This window comes from the organism of the source record quoted next, unplaced genomic scaffold (assembly GCF_019419815.1).
Source record: "Pyrus x bretschneideri cultivar Hongxiangsu unplaced genomic scaffold, Pyrus_bretschneideri_v1 Contig32, whole genome shotgun sequence".
Lineage (NCBI taxonomy): Eukaryota > Viridiplantae > Streptophyta > Magnoliopsida > Rosales > Rosaceae > Pyrus > Pyrus x bretschneideri.
The window spans coordinates 1,940,110-1,962,068 of NW_025999635.1; the positions used below are offsets into that span (position 1 = coordinate 1,940,110).

General features: G+C 37.7%; 3 protein-coding genes across 3 annotated transcripts; 1 reads left to right on the top strand and 2 right to left on the bottom strand.

The window, feature by feature from the left end:
- Window positions 1–124: 124 nt before the first annotated feature.
- On the bottom strand, window positions 125–5,874 carry LOC103935513 (AP3-complex subunit beta-A). Its single transcript, XM_009345287.3, has 11 exons — window positions 5,569–5,874; window positions 5,372–5,448; window positions 5,012–5,261; window positions 4,028–4,651; window positions 3,651–3,824; window positions 3,287–3,413; window positions 3,098–3,207; window positions 2,744–2,944; window positions 1,702–2,657; window positions 893–1,162; window positions 125–770 (listed from the first exon to the last, which is right to left on the bottom strand). The coding sequence occupies exons 1-11, from the start codon at window positions 5,782–5,784 to the stop codon at window positions 401–403; spliced, it is 3,375 nt and encodes a 1,124-aa protein (XP_009343562.1). The 5' UTR covers window positions 5,785–5,874; the 3' UTR covers window positions 125–400.
- Window positions 5,875–7,895: 2,021 nt separating this feature from the next.
- LOC103935503 (protein INVOLVED IN DE NOVO 2) lies at window positions 7,896–12,794 on the top strand. Its single transcript, XM_048590495.1, has 8 exons — window positions 7,896–8,106; window positions 9,053–9,995; window positions 10,203–10,384; window positions 10,723–10,812; window positions 10,910–11,197; window positions 11,529–11,738; window positions 12,134–12,375; window positions 12,483–12,794. The coding sequence occupies exons 2-7, from the start codon at window positions 9,074–9,076 to the stop codon at window positions 12,371–12,373; spliced, it is 1,932 nt and encodes a 643-aa protein (XP_048446452.1). The 5' UTR covers window positions 7,896–8,106; window positions 9,053–9,073; the 3' UTR covers window positions 12,374–12,375; window positions 12,483–12,794.
- Window positions 12,795–14,669: 1,875 nt separating this feature from the next.
- On the bottom strand, window positions 14,670–16,101 carry LOC103935534 (expansin-A4). The gene is made up of 3 exons (XM_009345306.3): window positions 15,874–16,101; window positions 15,364–15,682; window positions 14,670–15,259 (listed from the first exon to the last, which is right to left on the bottom strand). Exons 1-3 carry the CDS (start codon window positions 16,028–16,030, stop codon window positions 14,950–14,952), a joined length of 786 nt encoding a protein of 261 aa, XP_009343581.1. The 5' UTR covers window positions 16,031–16,101; the 3' UTR covers window positions 14,670–14,949.
- Between the last annotated feature and the right edge of the window lie 5,858 nt (window positions 16,102–21,959).

The window sequence follows — 21,959 nt, forward strand, 5'->3', positions numbered from 1 at the left end:
GGCATAGCGTAGCTTTAACGTCATCGGTTAATCGAAATGTAACTAGCTCCGGCGAAAGATTAATCACTGTGCAAAGAAATTAATTGTGATTAGCCAATAACTTATTGTACACTCTCTTCAATCATTCCACTGGAAATGTGTACTTCATATGGATTTAAATTACATAAAATTTCATGTCCCATAAATTACAAAAAGTACAGACTGAAAATCAAGAACAAACACTTTCCGAGCGAAAGAAAATGAACTCGAGACAATTCTGTGAATGAGTATAATACCGAGCTTTTGCCCGCTGTACAGAAAATACATTAAACATCCGGATAGCCAGAAGAGTTGGCAGTACACGGCGGGTTTTCTATGTTCTCTCCAAAACTCAATTACTTGTTTCCAATGTCCTGCCGAACTACACGTGGGGATGGGAGGGCTCAACAGAGAAATTTACGATCCTGTTCAGAAGATTCAACCCAAACACAGTTTCTTCACAGTTTACTTTAACTGACATTTCCAATGGTTCGGAACATCTACCTTCAACAGTAATGGTTATCAAGCAGGGGGCAGAGGTGCTTAAAATCTTGCTGCTGAACCGTAAGCTCAAACCTGTTGCATCATCAAGCTTTGCTGCAACTGGCAAATCAACGGATACAAGATAAAGATTTGCATTGCTGAGCATCTTCAATGCAAGACTTCGGCAGATTACGAGAAATTTGTCTTCTACCAATGAATTATCACCCTTGTCCTTGTCCAACTCCTTCATGTGGTCAGTGAAGGTGCACCTGTTGAAGAAAACACAACATTATAGAATAACAAAGACCGAATGAGAAGGGGTTTTTTGGAAACTATTATCAATAAGTGAGACATTTGCCTATACGACAATAGGAAAAAAAAGTCAGTTTACCTTCTTACGCATTCAAACATTCCACGCAGTTGAGACTCCTTATTTGTAAAGGCTTCAACATCCATAGGAAGAGCTTTTACAAAGTATCCAATGTCAGGGCGCAACTTAATAGGATGCCTCTTGCCGTTACAATATATGGCCAGTTTTAGAGGCAAGAGGTGGTGATGGAAGCGGACCTGGATGCTTCTTGTCATTGTCTGACCAGGTTCCAGAGATGTGATCTCTTCTACAGAAACTAGATTTGGCTCATTACTTTGAGGTATCGTGGAGCTGCGGTATCAAGATAATCGTAACAAAAGATTAGGCCCTTACAAGAGAAATAAACATTCTTAATACATGATCCAAGAAAAAAACAAATGCATTTTATCAAATCATCCTGCTCGATTATGAATAGTGGAACCCCCGGGCATAGCACGGACCAGTCTGGAGACTATAAAAATCCACTAAAGCCTAACCGAACTACTCCATTACATCTCACTTAGGATATCAATAATAACTTAATATGCAAAAACCAAACATTAAGAATAGTAAGATATAATGATAGTAGACCTTAAAGAAATCTCCAGAAATGCTTTTGCGCGCAAATTTATTTGACAAATCCACCATAAAAACAACTTATTTGGCCTACTAACCTCAACCTAAAGTATAACACATGGGTTTTAACAAAGTAATAATTATCCAGTTCTATAACCAAAAATGGTCGAGTCCCTAACCAAAAGATAGCCAATTTATGTATCTCAGGCATGATATATCAAGTATTTATATTTTGGAATGTGAGTTAAATTACCAGACATGTACAGTTAAATTACCTTTCATCTGAAAACGACGATTGCTCTACAGAATCCTTGCCTTTTCCAGATTCCTCATCCACCAAAGTTATATCAGACATTGTCTCCTTTGAGCAGTTCTTGAAGGAAACTTCTATACATATAAACAGAGGAGAGATACTTGAAATCTCAGATGAAAATGAATAGTCAACCTTTAAGCCATTTCCGTTCACAGGGTCCAAGAGTGGATAGCTTTTAGGTCTAACTTGACCTCCAATATCACCGATGGAGATTCTTGCTGAAGATGTACGGACTTGACTGTGTTCTGAAGTATTTGGTTTTGAAAAACCAGGTTGGTCATCTAACCATGATTCTAAAGCTCTATTTGACAACAATTCCCCAAAATCAGAAGCAGACTGAGAAGCTCCATTTTTCCTTTCATCTGAAAACTGAATCAACTGATGAGAATTGTCATCGTCTTCACTTGCAGAACCAGCCTCTTCACTGCCATCAGTCCCACTTGAATCCACATTAGAATGTTGCGAACTATAACTAGAAGCAATTTCCTCATCCAAAGATTCAGACGCTGAGTCCTCATCGTCTGTAACATGTGGATCACCGTTTTCATCCATTTCGGGGTCATCACAGCGCAAACTACAGGGCTTTGGGAGAGGCTCATACCCTGGAGCAGCATGAAGTACTATCTGCGATAAAGATCCAGGAAGGTAAAACCGGTGATCAATGGGCTCATGCGACACTGATTTATTTTGTTTCCCAAACAAGTTTTCTGCCAGGAGACGTGAACTATCTTTATGTTGGCCCGGATGGTTGGTTTCCTCCTCCAAACATTGAGAATCTAAATAAGTTGACAGAAGTTTCTTTAAGAAATGAGCTCGGTCACGAACGTCATAATTTAAGTCGCATTTGGCCAGCTCCAACACGTAGATTAAAACCATTTTGATTGTCAACAAGTCATTCCCTTTTGCCCCCAATAAAACCTGCAGAACAGATCACCTCAACATTTAGAAACAAACATAGTCACATTTACCACATTTACTTAGAGAAGACCACCATGCAGTAGTACCTTAACAGCGGTATTACAAATCTGAAGCTTTGTTTCCACTTCTTCAGAAGCAAAGCACCCTGCAAGATACTTGAGCACTGTAGCTAACATCCTTGGGATGAGATCACCTAAAGAGTTATACTCCCCCACCATCCAAACAACCATAGCACGCGCAGCAGGCACCTTTATTGAAGTTAAACTTCGAACCAATTGAATAATAACCTTGAAAAGGCATAAAAGTCACTTAATAAATGCCCCAAAAAACAGAGAGAAGAAAGACAAGGTAACAAAGCATCACAAACGACACTAGTAAATAACCTCTACATCCCTGACTACATATCTAATGACAGCAACTCAGCAGAAAATTGAAAATACCTTTTCATGACTGGGAGGGTCTAGCTGAATGATTGATTTAATAGACATTATTGCTTGAATCAATATATCTGCTTCAGTATCCACTGACCCAAACTCACCAGTCATAAGTTCTGCAAAATTAGATAATAATTCAGAAATCAAGAAGCAAAACTTTCTGAAGATCAATACAACAGGTAGATAGTCACAAACGCTGTCTGGTCAAAGCCAATAGAAATTCCAAGCATGCATTTGCCATTTCTGGAAGTCGTTGTGCACATATGCCAATTCCAGCAACAGTATCAGCAGCAAATCTCCTGTCCGGATCTCTAATATAATCCTAGCAACAAACAAAAACAATATGCAAAGCATACACACCTTTCATTTTATAAATTGTGACACACATACAAGTTTGAAATTCTCAAATGAAGTTGTTGATGCATAACTAAGTCTAAAACCCTACTAGGTAACTAATAAATCAAGCAAACATGCACTTGGAATTATGAACAATCTAGCAGACATGAGTATCTGTTGTAAGAGGAAAGGTAAAATTTAATTTCAAAGGAAAAACAATTACCTGAAATTCTTTGAGTATAAATGAAATTGATGAATCTGTAGCGATGTAAGCCAGTATATCCAGTTTCAAAGCTTTGATTTGATATGAATCCGAAGAGCATATAAAGAAGTCTTCAAAGTATCGAGAGAAGAGTGAAGGAATTGCTTTGGCAAATACTTGAATGTTACATAAAACCTGCAATGGTCAATCAATAAAACAATCCTCACCATCTTACCAACTGTAAGTTAAGAAAAGAAAGTTCAAAGAGGACAAAAGAAATGTTTATGAAATATTTCAAAAATATATGAATTCACGGTCACGTGCATGCATCAATAAACTTAAAAAAAGTACTTCAATGCTACATACAAACTAATTAACTGTAAGGAAATGTTAACTACCACATATTTTGAGGCATTGGATGATCTTAGAACGAACAAGAGCGGCTTAATGATTCTTTTCAAATCCTCTGTTGGCGCCATAATCCAATGTACACCAGCAGCTGCTAGTACAACTGCACTATTATTACTCCACAACAATGGCGATGTACATTGCAGCAGGATCTTCACATCATCATTATTCTTTCCGGATGTAAAACGAGCATAATTAAATTCAGAGGAATCCTTATTCATGAAACTTAATCGCGATAAGTATTCAGCTGGTCCTTCAATATAACAACGGGATACAGCATTTGTTAATTCAGACTCATAAAGACCATTACTGTCACCATTGTCATCCAATGCAGAGTTGGTGTCCGAGCAATCCTTTTCAGATCGAGAATTCTCTGTTCCATGCAAAGAGAACATAATGGATTCCTTTACAAGCCCATGCCTTGCAACTACATAGCGCAAAAGGATCCCAATTAAAACTATTTTACCCCATTCTTCCACATCAGGAAGAACCTCGCATAACCTTTTATAGTTCCTCCCAATCAGTGACAAATTATTCGGACAAACAGAAGAGAAAGCAGCAGCAGCAGCTCCAACGACACAAGGGGAAGAGTCATTCAACAATATTCCAATAATCTGCATAGGGAAGACCATTATATGAATATTAATGACACTACACGCTATAGCTACAGTTTCGGTTGTTATAATGATATAAGATAGACATATATACAAATATGACAATGCAGCTAGTACAATACAATGTACAAAATACAAAGGCTGTGATTACTGGGACACGAGCATCGCAAACTTCAAGACATGAAATGAATTTTCATACATATGATTTCAGAACCATATCTGATGAAATATCAACGGGACCAACAAATGGACTTTTTATAGCTTATATAAAAGAACAGACAGCAGATCATATGATTGAATCAAATGAACATCAACATCTTCTTAATGATAAGAACTACAAATACAACATCGAAATCAAACCTCTTCAATCCCCACAGTATTATCCTCAAGGCGCAAATCGTGCAGCTTAGGAAGAGCATTGGCTGCGCATTTCCTAACATATACAGACGGATCTCTAGCACATTTTCCGGCGGCAACAAGAACCAAAGGTGCAATAACATGTAGGCGAATCCCCGCCATGGTTCTCAGCGCCCACGCCCTCACTAACGGATTTGGATCCCCTAAATCCTTCTGGAAATAATTAATCGACAGCAACGCTTCATTCGGACGCCTAAATTAAAGTAAACATGAAAAAAATTAAAACAAAAGCAAAAAAAAAAAAAAAGGCTCAAAATTTGGGTAAACGATTCAGTCGAAATCAAAAGGTTGAATTTAGCTTACTTTTGAGCATAATGCAGCAAGTACAAGTAAACGAGCTTCTTCACTTCCAATGACTGCGACGCTACGTTCTTCACAACCTGCGATTCCAATTCAACCAAATCGAATTTCAAATTACAAAATTGATGGCTACGATCATTCAATTTTTATCTTTTTTTTTTTCGGATTCGAATTCGAGAGTGATGAAGTTGGATAGGTACCTGAGGGAAGAAACTGGAGACTTCGAATCCCTGGGCGATGAGAGCGAGTAAACGCTTGAGAGCCTCGCACTTCTCGGAGTCGAACCTGCTGTCCAGGAGAGGAGCGATGCTGACGTCGTCGGGATCGTCGTAGAGGTGGGCGTCGGTGCCGATCCGGAACACCAGTGTCGACGCCTTGCTTAGAGTCTCCGCCGTTGCTCCGAACTGATTGAACATCTTCCGCCACGGTTTTCTGGTGCTCCTGGAAGCTCACTCGTCTCTGTGTGTGTCTGAGTTTGCGAGATAGACAGGAGCGCTGATGCGAGGGCTACCTGGCAAACGGGTCGGATCTGGCGCGTTAAATTTTATTAGCGGGTTGATGCGCGCCTAACCGACCCGCTAAAACAGTAAATATTAAGTGTTACCATGCCTAATTAACATGTTATATTTTCTCCCGACCAAAAAACATGTTATATTTTCTCACTCATTTTATATTTGATTTCTCGTTCCATAAAATACATAAAGAAAATAAAATAAATAAGCGAACATAATGTTGTTTTGCTGGTTGTACATGATATATACAAGCGATGAAAAATATTTTATATTATACACCTTGTATTTGAATAAATGCTAATGCAATTATATTCTTTAACGATTAAAACAGGTGATATGGTGATTGATATGAAACGACATGTTATTTAGACGAGTGACTATCAGATCCATTGCTACTATCACGACCCGATTAGCCACAACTTGAACATTGAATTTTTCATGTGAATTCATATTGTGTTAACAAATCATGTACAGTTTTTTCAAATATAGTGCAAGGTGGATTTCGATCGTAAAGCATCACCCAAGAGTAGAACCATAGATAGCAATGAGGTGTTTAGATGCCCTTGGCACACTGGTTTTGAAATTTATTGTGTATTTCTTAATAATTTATTTATTCCCAAATTTGTTGATTTGACGCATATTTTCTTCCAAACTTGTAGGTTATATTCAATTAACAACTCATTTTTGACAATTCCTTAAAAATAATACTTTATTTGTTGGACAAACGCATCATACTTATCTATCTATTAATATATCTTCAATAAGATATGCAATAACTTATGTATATGGCATATTTGCACGCAATCACCCATAACGTACCTGTTTCAAAACACTAAAATTTGAGAATGTAAAAGTCACATCTCATGAGTCGATGTAGAAAAAAAAATAGAACAAATATTTATAACCAGACGATACATTCACAAGCGCATGGATCCATAAATTGATTAAAGTGATGCATGTGAAACACAATTGAAGATACTAAACGCATGAGTCACTCATGATTTACTTGCACATGCTTGACAAAATTGGAAAACAACAAACCCACAACACAGATAACTAGGGGTGGTTCGGTATGGGATACCATACCGAAACTAGTATCCCGAATCCCAAACCGAAATTTTTCGGGACGGGAATTTGAAGACCAATCCCAAACCAAATTTTCGGGAATCCCAAATTTCGGGAATCCCGAAATATTTTCGGGATTTTGGGACAAATCGGGAATCCCAAATTGAAATATGAAATTATGAATTGTTCTTCAAATATATAATTCAAGAACACATTTATGAACTAGGAATTTCATTTCATTCACACTACCATTTAATTGAACATTGGCATGCTTGACTTTTTTTATCATAGTCAAAATTGAAATTAATTAAACTCTTTTTGCAATCTGTTGAGAGACAAAAGAATCAAGCCTTCTGAAATCATCAGCCATGGCAGCAGCAATAATAAAATCCACATGAATATCAAACAGAACATGAAAAATATGCAAGGTGTAGGGCATTCTAGGTTGCTAAGCATGAATTAGAAACTACTAGCATCAATTATAAAAGAATAATATATATGTATAAATATATATAATAATTAATATTATATATTTTCGGTTTGGTATGGGATTCCCGAAATATCGAGAAGCCAATCCCGAATCCCATACCGAAATTTTGGGATTGGTTCGGGAATTTCGGTTTGGGAAATTTTTGGTTTGGGATTGGGATTTTTTTGGTTCGGTTCGGGATTTTCGGGAATTTTTTCCACCCCTACAGATAACGTATCTTTTTTATTATAACACTCGCTCTGTAGTCCACCGTGAAAAATGAATGATCTGAACTCTTTTTTAATCCAACAATCACCTTTGTTCCAAATTAAAATCAAACGCATCATAATCATATAGATACAAATAGTGAGTAAATCAACTTAGAAGAAAACTATTTACTTCAATCGAACAAGAAAATGGGAATGTAAAAGAGGTTTTGCATCCCTTTTCGAAATGCTATATATAAAGGTTTGATAGGTTAGGATTGTGACGTCTCCAATTTCATACATTTGTCGCCCTCTCGATTTTGTCCCTTGTCGCGGACAGCACAGTGCTCCAATTACCAATTTCCTCTTTCGCTTTTGTGGCCTCCGCTGAGCACTGAACTGCTTCGACTCACTCAGAGCCCTGCCCCCAATTCTTCTTCCCCCACAAACCCTAATTTTGGAGCTCAGGAGCTCCGATTTCCGCAGGTCAATCTCTCTCTCTCTCTCTCTCTCTCTCTCTCTCTACAATTTAGCTGATCGCTGTTGGGTTTGCTTGTTCCGTTACATGCATGTGCTTGTTTGGTTGAAATGTTGAATTTACAGCATGCATTGTGAATTTTGGGCTTTTGAGTTGTTTGGGTTCGAGTTTTGCAGCTTGAGCTTCCGTTTTGCTTTGTGTTTTCTCCGATCTGCGGCATCTGCTTGTATAATTTGTGTGTGTGTGTTTGTTTAATCGCAGGAATAACATTAGGACACTATTTATGTATGGTTTTCATTTATTTTTTTGGCGATTTTTCTTTCGGAATTTTGATGATTTTTCAGGGTTGTGTGAATTTTGTTACAATGCGGTTTCATATGGCAAGATGTTTCTTTTAAGGCAAAGATAGATTTTTATTTTGGAAATTGTCTTATGAGTGATTTTGCAGTAGAGAATTAAAGGAATGATTCAGAGACCGAACCCGAATTCTATATAAAGCGGTTTCACTGCTGTACAAGGACTAAACTTGTGTGACCCTAAGCCTTGATTTGTGTGATTTCTTTATGTATCCTGAATGTTGGTGTAGCTTGGATTATGCTTGTCCCTTCTTTTTCTGGCTTCACCTTGCTTTTAATTTTGAATCCCTTTTCGGTGTTTAAGGGAGTAACAAATTTACCCATAAGCTTTTCTTTTCTTGAACTCTTTTGGGGACGTTTATGTTGGGTTTTGTGGTGCAAATAGTGTCAAGTTCGAAAGAAATTAGATTAACAGTATTGATCCGTACTAGACACTTCAAACTCAACGGCGGCAACTAAACACTTATATTTACCTTTTTGACTTTAACCTGCCGTTGCACATGTTCTACTTCCCACAAAATGAACCATTAAAAACCATCGAATTCTCACAATTTTGACTAGTGACATTGATATTTAATATTTTGTTTTCATGGTTTAGTGCTCTTTAAACAAAGTTCAAATGGGGAGTGTGGCGGATCATAGCTCTGAAGATGATACCGATATGAGCGAAACAGAACTGGATGAGGATGTAGAAGAATATTATGAAGAGCTGAAGAATGGAAAACACAGTGTGAGAAACTCAGATGGGACATATACTTGCCCTTTCTGCCCGAATAAGAAAAAGCGGGGTTTTGTTCGCAAGGACCTTCTCCAACATGCTTCTGGGGTGGGAAAGAGTACTTCAGAAAAGAGAAGCACAGAAGAAAAGGCCAAACACTTAGCTGTGGTGAAATATTTGGAAAATGATCTAGCAGCTGAAGGTGGCCCATCTAAACCTGTGGGTGAGGAAAAACCCCCAATTGATTGTGACCAGGATGAAAAGTTAGTGTGGCCTTGGACAGGGGTAGTGGTTAATATTCCGACCAGACGGGCCAATGATGGGCGGTATGTTGGAGAAAGTGGATCGAAACTGAGAGATGAGCTAATAAGGAGAGGGTTCAATCCCTTAAGGGTGCACCCTTTATGGAATTTTCGGGGTCACTCGGGAAGTGCGATCGTGGAGTTTAGGAAAGATTGGCCTGGCTATGTTAATGCCATGTCATTTGAGAAGGCTTATGATGTAGACCATCATGGAAAAAAGGACTGGGAGACTAACAGTGACCAAAAATCTGGACTTTATGCTTGGGTTGCTCGTTCAGATGACTATAAAGCTTCCAATATTGTTGGAGAACACCTCCGCAAGATTGGAGACCTTAAATCAATTTCTGAAATTACGGAGGAAGAAGCCAGGAAGCAGGATAGACTAGTAACTAATCTTAACAACATCATTGAGGTCAAGTACAAAGACTTGGAAGAGATGGAGCTGAAATGTAGTGAAACTACAAACTCCATTAAGAGCGTAATCACAGAGAAAGAAAAGATCATTCAGACTTATAATGAAGGTAAGATTTTGCTTTATTTATTAAAAAAAATGGAAGAGTGCTATTTATCATATAGAATGAAGTTGTACAGTGTACAGTGTCCGCATGATTTGGATAAAGTGGCTTGGTTTTCACCATTTTGGGTTTATTATAATTCATTATCATTTTATACTGGTATGAGGCTGTAGCAACATTAATTCCTGACATGCATTTTTATTGTTTTGATAGAGATTAAAAAGATACAAACAAGCGCTCGGGATCACTTTCAGAGGATATTTGGCGACCATGAAAAGCTTAAGTTGCAACTCGAAACTCAAAAGAAAGAGCTAGAGTCCCGCATAGAAGAAATGGAGAAGCGTGCAGTTGCCAACGAAGATGAAAGTAGGAAGCTTGCTGAGGAGATTGAAAAGGTTTACTAGTTTAATATCTGCACCATTGTTGCACATTCTCTCTTAGATTTCATGATTAAATTCTTGCGAACGTATATAAATCATGAATATTGAAAGGATGGAAACTAGTTTGTTGAAAGTTACTGAAAATTAGCATGATATTCAAGTGTCATCAAATTGTATCATGAATATTTTGGGCCTTGAAGCATTTGTGTTTAATTTATTTATATTGTGTGATGTTTTTGTCTTGGTTACTTTTAGATTGCAGAATGAGTTGCATTTAATTTGTAGTCATTGTTGTTGGAGCCTTGAAGGATGGTTCCGAACATTTGATAACAGTGATGTTGTTGTTCGTGTAGAATTCCATAAAAAATAGTTCTCTTCACTTGGCTTCTATGGAGCAACTGAAGGCTAATGCAAATTTATTGAAACTGGCTGAAGATCAGAAGGTTTGTTGGCTATTTTTAAGTGCTTAAAAATGATCTGAACATTATATATTGATTTCAGAGAAGATCTTTGATGTATATGACAACCATTTTGATCCAGAGGCAAAAGGAACAGCTCCACAATAAAATAATTAAACTGCAACAGCAACTGGATACAAAGCAAACTCTTGAATTGGAAATTGAGCAACTAAGAGGGAACTTAAATGTTGTAAGGCGCATGGGGGATGACGGTGATGTTGAAGTGCTGAAAAAGGTGGACAACATGATCAAAGGCTTGAGAGAAAAGGAAGAATCACTAGAAGACTTAGAAGCTTTAAATCAAACTTTGATCGTAAAGGAGCGCAAAAGCAATGATGAGCTGCAGGAAGCCCGGAGGGAATTGATTAATGTAAGTTTTTCTGTTTGATTTTAATATAAATGTTGCTCAATTACTTCTCTTTATACTAAAAAAGACGTCTGACATTTCAGATGATCTTACAAGAATTCAGAATTTAATTATGTGTCCTTACTTTAATATTTTGCAAAAACTGGTTGATATTTAACTGTGAAATTGTAAGGCAGACATGCTTTTGTTTGTTTATGTAAATGCTTTTCACTGGAGTGGATCTTCGATTTTGTACTGTAATGTGGAATGACCCTTTGTGCACCAGATAATTCTTAAGGTTCTGTTCTTAGCTTCTTATGCTTATGATAAGCTACTAATATTCTTAATTCTGCAGGGATTGAAGGAAATATCAAGTAGTGCACAAATTGGTGTTAGGAGAATGGGTGAGCTTGACAGTAAACCGTTCCAAGAAGCACTGAAGAGAAAGTATAATGAGGAAGAAGCAGAAGAGAAGGCAATGGAGCTGTGCTCCTTGTGGGTAGAATACCTAAAGGACCCAGAATGGCATCCTTTCAAAGTTACTACAGTCGACGGGAAGCATAAGGTACTCTCTAATACTCATTGTGTTGGGGTCTTCTGCTGTTTCTCTTAGCACAAGAAAGCATCTGACAAAAAAAAGTATCCAATATGTTGGCATAAATTAAAAAGATTTCTTAGATTGAACTAGTTTGGTTATCCCTGTGAGTTATTTCTCTTTGTTGCATATAAAACTAGTTGTGCCAAATTTGTGATTGTGGTGGCAAAATCCTTTCCCAGTGACGGTAGCTGATGTTCATCAAATATCCGCATAAATTTTTGTCTTATGCTGTTATTTAATCATCTAATTTTTAAGCTTTAATCATACTCTAATGGCTCTCCGTGCTTTTTCCTTGTGAATCACTTGGCACTTGCTCGCTGCCCCTTTGCTTCCTTTTCACTAGTTTATGTTTTTATGTTCAGGAAGTTATATCCGTCGAGGATGAAAAATTGAAAGATTTGAAGAAAGAACTGGGTGAGGAAGTGTGCAACGCTGTAATATCAGCTTTAACAGAGATCAATGAATACAACCCTAGTGGCAGGTACATAACGTCGGAATTGTGGAACTACAAAGAGGGGCGAAGGGCTTCACTAAAAGAAGGAGTTGCATTTATTCTGAATCAGTGGAAAACAAAGAAGCGGCGGATGGAGCTGGATTACTAAAGGTCAGTATTCGGTGTTTGTAATTACGTATTTAAAGATTTGACATAAATTATCTGTAAGTAAGTTCGAATGATGATTGATTTGAGTATTTGCCTTTCTGTTTTTGCAGTTCCATCTGACCAGCTTAATGGATCATCCTCCCAACACAGAATTGCTGAATAAGTGGCTAACCTGAAGGAGTACTCTGCCTTTAGATGCATTCGTAGTGTAAGCTTTCCCAGTCGATATGTGGACAGACGGGACAGTGCCCAACTTCTTATTCAAACTCGCAGGGAACGGAAACCGTTTGGTCATTTCACCTCTATAAAGGTTTGTTCCCGAGAGCGAACTATCGGTATCCGACTTTGGTGTATCTGTATTTAACAATGTACTATACTCCTGCAAACTTTTAAGTTCCTTTGTCTCTCATTTGCTACCTGAATCCTGATGTGATGCTACTCCCATCTGACTCTTAAGTCTTCAGGTCGAAAAAAACTTGCATGAAACGGGCTGTATACACCTTGATCTAACACTCTTCTTGCGGAGAAGTGTATACATCTTACAAAACAAGGTTTTCTCCAAAAAATAAAAGGAAAATAATAATAAATCTGTCAAAGTAAACGGAGAGAATGCTGCAAACGACGTCGTGCAAACATGGGAAAAATTGAAAAAAATGCATTAATTCGTGGACGCAAGATTGATAGTGAAAGGCCAGGATTAAAGGATCCGGACAGATCCGGAGAGGATCTCAGCCCGTCCGTTGAGCCTAAATAAATACAAGAAACCGCGTGATTTCTGGACAGCGGCACATTTCACGACCCAGAACGACGCCGTTTCTGGTATCCAATCTCAATATCTGCTGTTTCTATGGAACCCTAGGGCTATATATTCGTGCTGTCTTCTCAAATCCTCAGAGATCTCCATCGCCTACATCTTCTGTAAAATTAAAAATTAGGGCTGTGATTAGAAAGAGAGAGGCTTGAGCGGAAACCCCAATTAGGACCAAAGTATCACGGAGCGCAAAGAGAAGCAGAAAGATCGCCGCCGCTTTTCACCCGAATCGTAGGCCTTTGGCGTCTCTGCTCGTATCTTTGCGTTCCACTGATTCTTTCGCCCTGATTGGATCCGACCCGCAATGACAGGCCATCCAATTCTATACACTTGATATGAGCCCCCCTTCTTCCTTTTCAATTTCTGATTTTTAGGGATTTTTTTTGTGTGATTTTAGGGTTTTGGGGAATATATAATATATGGCACTTGTTAGGTTTTTGAGAGGAAGCGATTTTGATTTGCTTTCTCGCGTAGACCAATGGTGCTTACAGTGAAGGTCCGATTCGCACCGTTTCGGTGGGAGTCGGACGGCGGCCAGACAACCGTAGTGATGGTATCCACAGATGGCGGGTTCTCTCTGTCCCGTTTTTCTACTAATCTCCATCTCACATTTTCTTATTTTCCAATCAATTTATCCTAAAAACTTTATTTTTTAATTGATTTGTTTTTTCTATTTTTTTTAATTGAAAATTGAAATTCTAATCATTTAATTAAGGGTTGCAGACTATGTTTCATAGTTGGTTGATTTTTGAGTTTTGGATTCGAACCTGAACTGGTTGAACACGATGAGTAATGACCGTAAACCCTAAACCCTAAATCCTGAGGATTCGAGGACTTAAAAATGTACCGGGGGGATTTGAGGAGGACTTAAAACTGTTCGTGGACGATAAGAGAGAGAAGCAACTCTCATTGAACGGACTGACAGTAGGGAAGATGTACGGATATACACCAATCGATCCATCTGAGTTGTTCTCCTAAACTTGAGAAGTTGTAATGAAACCAATTTGAAAGTCTTACCAAGTTCTATGAATTACACATTACACCAGCAAAGAATCCAATGTAGAAACAAAGAATCCAATGTAGAAGACGTAGTCACGATTTCAGTTTAGTCGTATGTGAAGGAGAGAAAAAGGTGACTTAGGAGAGAAAAACGTGACTCATTATGGAGTATTGTCATGTTGTATATATTTACTAACTATACCTCGATTACAAGTTATCTGTCAACACGATTGTCAACATAAATCTTATGAAAAGACGCTTATCAACATTAATCTTATGAAAAGTAAGTGACGGTGCAATAACCTTTTATTAGATGATCGAATAAGATACGTGATCAGACTGTCCAACCTAAACTTTCTAGGTCATTGTTTAATTTCTCATTCGTCTGCTGGTGGCAGACATCCCTTCAAAGGTCCATGATTGCCGGTAAAATCACACCCCAAATGCAAAGTTGCAAACCATCCCCAAGAGCAAAAAACAGAAAAAATACTAAAATTAAAGTATATAATTATAAATATATTCAGGATCAGATAACCAAAGCAGCGGGCTACCAGCCACCTCAGCTGCCTACAACAACACTTTTGAAGCTTTGAGCTTTTTACACTCCTCCACCCAGCAGTAAAAAAAAAAAAAAAAGTTTTAACTTTAACCCCACCATCGAACATTGCTTTTACTTTCTTGCTCTTCTCTCTTTTACCAAACCCAAAAATTAAAAGGAAAAAAAAGAAAAGCAAAATGATATATTAAAAAGCGGGAAAATTGAAGAATTAGACCCTGAAGTTCTTGCCGGTGAAAGTTTGGCCGAACTGCCAGTTGGAAGGGACGATGTTCCAGGAAGTGGAGGTGCGGCGGTCACTGGCTGTCACCCTGAAGGAGAGTGACTGTCCAACCAGGATGGCGTTTGACTGCCAGTTCTGACCCCAGTTCCGGCTCAGGCTCATCCACGGAGTGTTCGTCCCTTTAACGTACACCTTCACTATATCCCCTGCGCCCGCGACGTTGTGGATCAGAACCAAGTTGAAGTACTTGTGGCCGTTGATTGTGAACCTGATTCCACCTTGCTTCCGGCATGGCACCCTAAACCACAAAAATTCACATAAAAGGGCATTTTAGTCATTTGGCTATTTAGAAACGACCGAAATAATAAAACAAAAACAGAGAGAAAGAGAGAGAGTGCTCACCGGCGGTAAGAAACAGGGACAATGCCGGCACGGTACTCGGCGATCTTGAGGAACATGGGCATGGCGAGATCGAAGTGGGTGCGAGGAGGGTTGCACCAACCGCCATTGTCGCTGGGCTGGGCGAAGTTTGGAGGGCAAAAGTTTGTGGCCGTGACAAAAATGGACGGACTGCCAGATTTGCACCACTGAGGCTGATTCGCGCACTTGATTTCGAAGCAAGCTCCACAGCTCAAACCGTTGTTGAAGAGTGCCGTGCTCAGCGCCGCCGTGTTCACTCCATAGCCCTGGCTGTACAGATTTCCGTAGCCACAGGCCCCTCCTGTATTATACACAGAGACAATCAAAAGGCATGAACTTTTAGTTTTTGTTATAATATTTTGAGAGATTTTGGGAAATTTTGATGTGGGTTTTTGAAATTAGAGGGTCTAAATCCAAAAGGAATGAACTTTATGTTATATTCTGTTTAAAAAATGCAAGGGGGCCGGGTTTAATGAAATCTCATGAGCTTACCCATAGTTCCAGAGGCATCACTGCCGCCATAGAAGGTGGCATGAGCACCCTGCCACGCTCCGCCAGTGTAAACACCAGGAATTCTGGCCTCGACTACAATGGTACTCGCCAGTGCCATGAGAGAAGCAATGCAGAGCAGAGGAGCCATGGCGGCCATTACTTTCTATAGAGAGAGAGAGAGAGAGAGGATGGGGTTTTTGAGTTGGAGGGTTTGGGTGTGAGGAGAAAGCAGAGGGGTGGAGTGCTATTTATGAACAAAGTTGAAGAGAAACTATTGTCAAAAAGTGACAAAATCATCACCTTGATTAATGCGGCTTTGGTCTCCCACGCCACGAGTAGTTGAAGGTGTTTTTTGGCGGTAATTCCGTTCAACTCTTTTTTTATTCTCAATTGACGGAAATGCCCTTTTGGTTCATTCCTTTCAACAAGTTTTAGGGTGAGGATTGTACGTCTAAAATTATGATCTTGATGGCGTTCAAAAAAAAAAAAAAATTATGATCTTGATGCATTGAGGAGAATAGGGGTTTGGTTCTCTTCAATTGCTCTGAACGAAAAAGAGTAGGATGCTTGAAAGACTAGGAGCCGACGATTGAACCTCGATGTATAAATTTTCTCGTTTAATTCTTCAATACTCTCGAGACCGGCCTTGAGGATAGCTAGAATAGGCGGACCGTCTAGGACCCCTACTCTAGAGAGGCCCCCAATTTTTTTCTGATACACGCGTGCGCACGCACACACAATATATTACAAACTTTTTATTTGTTTAAATAAGAAGTTTATGGATTTTGAGATTTTATCTAAATACAATAGCACATTGAGCTGAGCAGGTGAGCCTATTATTTTAAGCGACTCAAACATGTTCTTATTGACTTGAAAACAAGTTTGTTTACTTCTTTTATCTCACTTCCCAAACCGCTAGACACCGAACTCTAAACAAATAAACCCCTTGGTTTTTGTTGCATTCCCCAAACAACACACAAAATCCTAAGCATCATTGTTTTCTAAGGCCCCACTTCAAAGGCTCGTCTACACTCTAGTCCCCATATTCTTAGAATCAAGCCTGAATTTATCATCGGATTGTCCTATTCAATCAATCAAATTACATTCATCTCTCTATTCAAAGAAAGATGCGGGGTTTTGTGGAAAAGGTGAGGGTAGTAAATGTAGGGTCAACAATATCGGGGCTCAAGGGAGTTGTGATCATATTGGATGAATCATGAAACTGGTTTGCTTCGTTTGCAATTTGTGCCATCAACTGCGCACTCTTTGTCTTTTTGGCTGCCAAATTAAGGATTTTCTTTCTTTTTGTTCCTTCATTTTTGTCTCTTGATTCTCTAGATAGTGGGTGCATGTGCATTGTGGACTGTCTAGTGAATAGGAGGGAAGACTTGCTTGGCGTACTTAATGGTACGGATAAAAGGTTTTTGCTTGAAATTTTTTTTAAAGAAATTGACGTTGTAGCGTTTGATTGATTGTAGATTTGGTTAGTTTTATGTATTATTATAAGATAAGGTATTGAACGACAAAGTGTTATCAATAAGGGCTTGAATGTGTGCGCTTGTAGTGGTTGAATCAAGAGTTTCTTTATGTACTGATTTGTGGACGATTTTGCAGATCATTCAACTTTGCATTCTAATTCGTTATGGAGGTGGGGTTGAGATTTGTTATTGGAGAAGATTTTGTTTACTGCACATATTGTATTGCTTGAGCATTGTAATTCTTTGAAAATTCATATCATATCATGTTTATAAAATAAAGAATAACATATCGCTATCAGTAACTTGAACCTCGTATACAACAATTATGATCTAATGTTCCACTTTATGAATATGAAAAGCAATTTCCTTGGCACTACTAACCAGTAGTTAGTATCATCGTCACATTATGAGATATTGGATGAAACCAATTACAGATTTGAAAATTAAACTTGTTTGGTTATACGTAATTTACATTGACAATCTCACATTGAATTTGTTTAGTGTTGAGAGTATGAATCTCACAACGGGAAGAAGAGAGACATTGCATGTGTGTATAAGTAATCGGATTATTTCTCAGACTACCAATTAATTTTACGATGAAACCTCAACTTTCTTTGTTTAACAAAAGAAAAGTTAATGAGTAGCACTAAACGTGAGCAATTTTTAGTCAATAAAAAATATTATCCACAAAAGCACAGACCTTTGACGAAGCTACAATTTTATCTACACATTGTCCATTTTTTTCAATTTTCAAAGCGTGTGGATTGGGCATTTTCCTTCAACGGGGCCCAATCATTTCCGCATTCTACGGTCCTCGTATTACGCCGTGCGTCTGTCGTACAGCTGCGTACGCATCACATGGATACGGTGGACCTACTTGATTGCCTACGTCACTCTTGCTTTGAGCTTCTAGTTAGGTCTAAATACTGAATGTATATGCTTTGTGACACCTACTTCAATCCAAAGAAGATATATTTTTTTTTATTGTAAGTTGTTATCCAATTATCTATCTCGTTTAATGATTTGTTTTTATCTAATTATCATTAACCTAACTCACAAATAAAAATTAATTATAACTAAAACAAAGAATAATTGTAGAGAATAAACGTTCATATATATTCACGTACTTTCACGTCATCTGATATATGTTGTCATGAATGATCGCGTTCTAATACGAACTCAAGATCCTAATCAACAATTTGAAGAGGGAGGACAAAGGAGAGGGTGCATTTCCATTAAACGAGACACTAATAGCTTTATCAGCAAAAGACACAGAGAAGCCACAAAAACGGTTAGGAAGGTAATGCTTTACTGCTTTTTCGCATTAAGGATGTCGATTTGGGTTGACAGAAAAGAGTTTATTTCATATCCATCAACAAAATCTAAGAGAGATATTCACCACGTCATCACATCTCCCAAAATTATTTAGCTGTGTTGTTCAACAACACATCACCAAACCCTTCGCCCAGTCACCCTGTTTTGGATTCACTTCCATGAAAACACGTACGGTCTCAAATCTCAATGCATGTGAATATTTTCCACGACTAGAAGTCTGGTTTAATTATTTTGTAGGTCTTTCATTTGTGTTTTACGTGTTGTTTGTATCATTGTACATGAGAGAGAGAGAGAGAGAGAGAGAGAGAGAGAGAGAGAGAGAGAGTCAAGTCAAACCGAAACTTAAATTTTACTTTAGAGTGTGCACGGCTTTGGTAGCTAGAACATATGACATTATTGATCACCTTCAGAGCTGGTAAGGATCTTGATGTTGCTGATTACTTTGCCTGTGATTCTGTTAACTGCGACACTTACAAGTTTCATCGTCCATACACGTAGTAGTAGTTGATGTGTCGTAACTGGGTGCATGTCGTGTGTGAGAGTGTGTTATGCAATCAGATGAGAGTGGCATGAATGATTGTGAACCATTGATGTATGCGAGTTTCATGAGATTCACTCATTTCACTATAAATAGTGATAGTGGCGGATCTAAAATTTGAACCTTGCGGGCCCGAATGTTAAATACAGGTTCTTTTTATAGGAACAGAGCGTGAAGTGAACGAAAAAGAAACTCAGTTTATTCACTTGCTAGGCTTGTTATGCACATGTCAATAGATCTTGACATATGCCGAAACAATTTAATGAGTGATATATAGAGAGAACTTGTCTAATAATGTTGTTAACGCAACATGTCGAGATAAGCCTAGCATGCATTACATCAAACATTTAGTAGGCACAAAAGAGACTTGTACTAAACATTTGGAGGGTCCTCAGAAGACCTTCACATGTATATTTTCTGGACTCAAGTGGTCCTAGGACCACCTTGGTCCCTATTTCCATCTGCCCCTGTGTAGCAGAGTATGTAAATGGGTGCATGTCGTGTGTGGGTGTGTGTTATGCAATCAGATGAGAGAAGTTTTAGCATGAACGACCGTGGACCATTGATCGATGTGAGTTTCATGGAATTCACTCAAATGAGAGAAATTCTAGCATGAACGACTGTGAACAACTATTGTATGTGAGGTTCATAAGATCCGCTCGTTTCACAGTATATAGCCGAGAAATTTAATGTTTTTAATAAGAATTTGATTATATAAATAGTAGACACAACTTTAGAAAATAATTTCTCAATAAAGTAATTTTAAGAGAAGTGTAAATTACTAACTAGCTATTCAAGAATGTAACAATATTTCTCACTTGGCAAGCAATTCATATAATTATGTAGTATAATAATAACTGAATCCCAAAAAGTCCAATGCGTTTCTTCAAGGTTTGGTAGTTGGTACAATCCATTATACACTAAAAGAATATTAATAATAAGGAAAATTAACTATAAGTCAAAATTTTTTTTTAGTTTTAATGAAAAATGACAAATAAAAGTATAGTGAATACTGAATAGTACCATGAAAAGGTAAAAATGTGATTTTTCGTTAAAAATAGTACCGGAAGTGTTTCGTTAAAACTTCCATAATAATAATAATCATAATCACCAATTAAAGCATACTATTTAAGAGATAATTAATATCTTATATCTCCATTTAATCAAAACAATTTCATCACTCAATGTGCAAAAAAAAAGGGGCACCAAATACATGTGGTGGTTGTAAAATTACAGTCCTAAAACAAATTGACCAACCTAATTATTTTCTTAATATTAATTAGAAAGCTCATCATTCATGCTTTGGAATTGGTTGAAAACTTGACTCATCTTTACTAGACCTAGCAAGGGCAAGGGGACCATTTTTATATTTTGATGTCTCATCTTTAGATGAAAAAAAGGCATGCATCTATATATCTAGGCTCCATTGAGTTTTACGCAAAGCCCCTACCATGGAAAAGAAATAAATTCCAAGTTTCTAAAGCAAGCAAATTTAGAATCATATATTCAACTTTCTTCCTTTTCATGCACCACAACTAGATTAATTATACTCAACTTTTCTATTTATTTATTGATTTATATACAAGTAATATTTGAAAAAGGATTCAAATTCGGTTGCTCAAATGCAAGAGAAAATATTCTTAACCAATTGAGTGACACATCCTGATGCAAATCAGTTCGTCACTGCATTTATTGAATCATTGGGATAAAATCAATGACTATGGCCAATCAGAAGAATTTAATAACATTAGTAGCTCTTAATAATAGCCAGGGCGTTTTGGACGTTTTTTGGCTGATTAGATCACTTTCTTTATGTAATTTTCAATTTTTTGTCATTTTAAGTTTATTGCCTTTTTCATTTATGAATGTATGTTACAAAATGGTTATAAATGCCACCTCTTTCTGTAAGATGAAGGAGTTGGACGTTTTTTATTAATGAAAATTCTCAGAGTGTTTCTCTGTTTCAATTTTGTGCCATTCTCTTTGTGAGATTGTTCTGCCTTGTTGTTCTTCTAGTTGTCTACGTTGTAGGCTGGTACTAGAGACGGGGTTTTGGGGTTTTTAGGTCTCTCCTCGCACTAGGAGATAGTGGACCCTATATAGCAATTTTCCTTTTCGTTTTATTTCGTTTATATCTGCTGCGCCCTGCATCACATCTGTTGCAATTATATTCACTTTATATATGTATACACACACACACACACACACACACACACACACACACACACAAGAATATACTTAAACTATGGGATAAGAGGAATAAATTGGTATCGAATTAGTTATCGACGAAAATTGAACCTAAGATCTCTCACGTATAGGTAAAAAGAAATATCATTTGACATAATACTAAATGGCTGCAATCAGTGGCAGATACATATTAAGGCCAAGGTGGTCCAAAAGACCACCTTTCAAGAAATATATATGTGAAGATTTTTCAAGGACCCTTCAAATATTTGGTATTGGTTCCTTTTGTGACCATCAAGTGTTGAATGTAATGCCTGCTAGGCATTTGTCGGCATCACTTAGTAAGTTGCGTCGAAAATACTCGACAAATTCTCTCGATATCACTCATCATATTGTTTCGATATATATTAATATCTGTTGACATATGCGCAGCATGATTCGTCTAATAACAACAAGCCCATCAAGTGTTTGACAAATGCCTCAATAAATAAATCAAAATTTTCTTGCATGCTTCGCGCTCTGTATCTACTAAAAAACTCAGGCGTTTAACA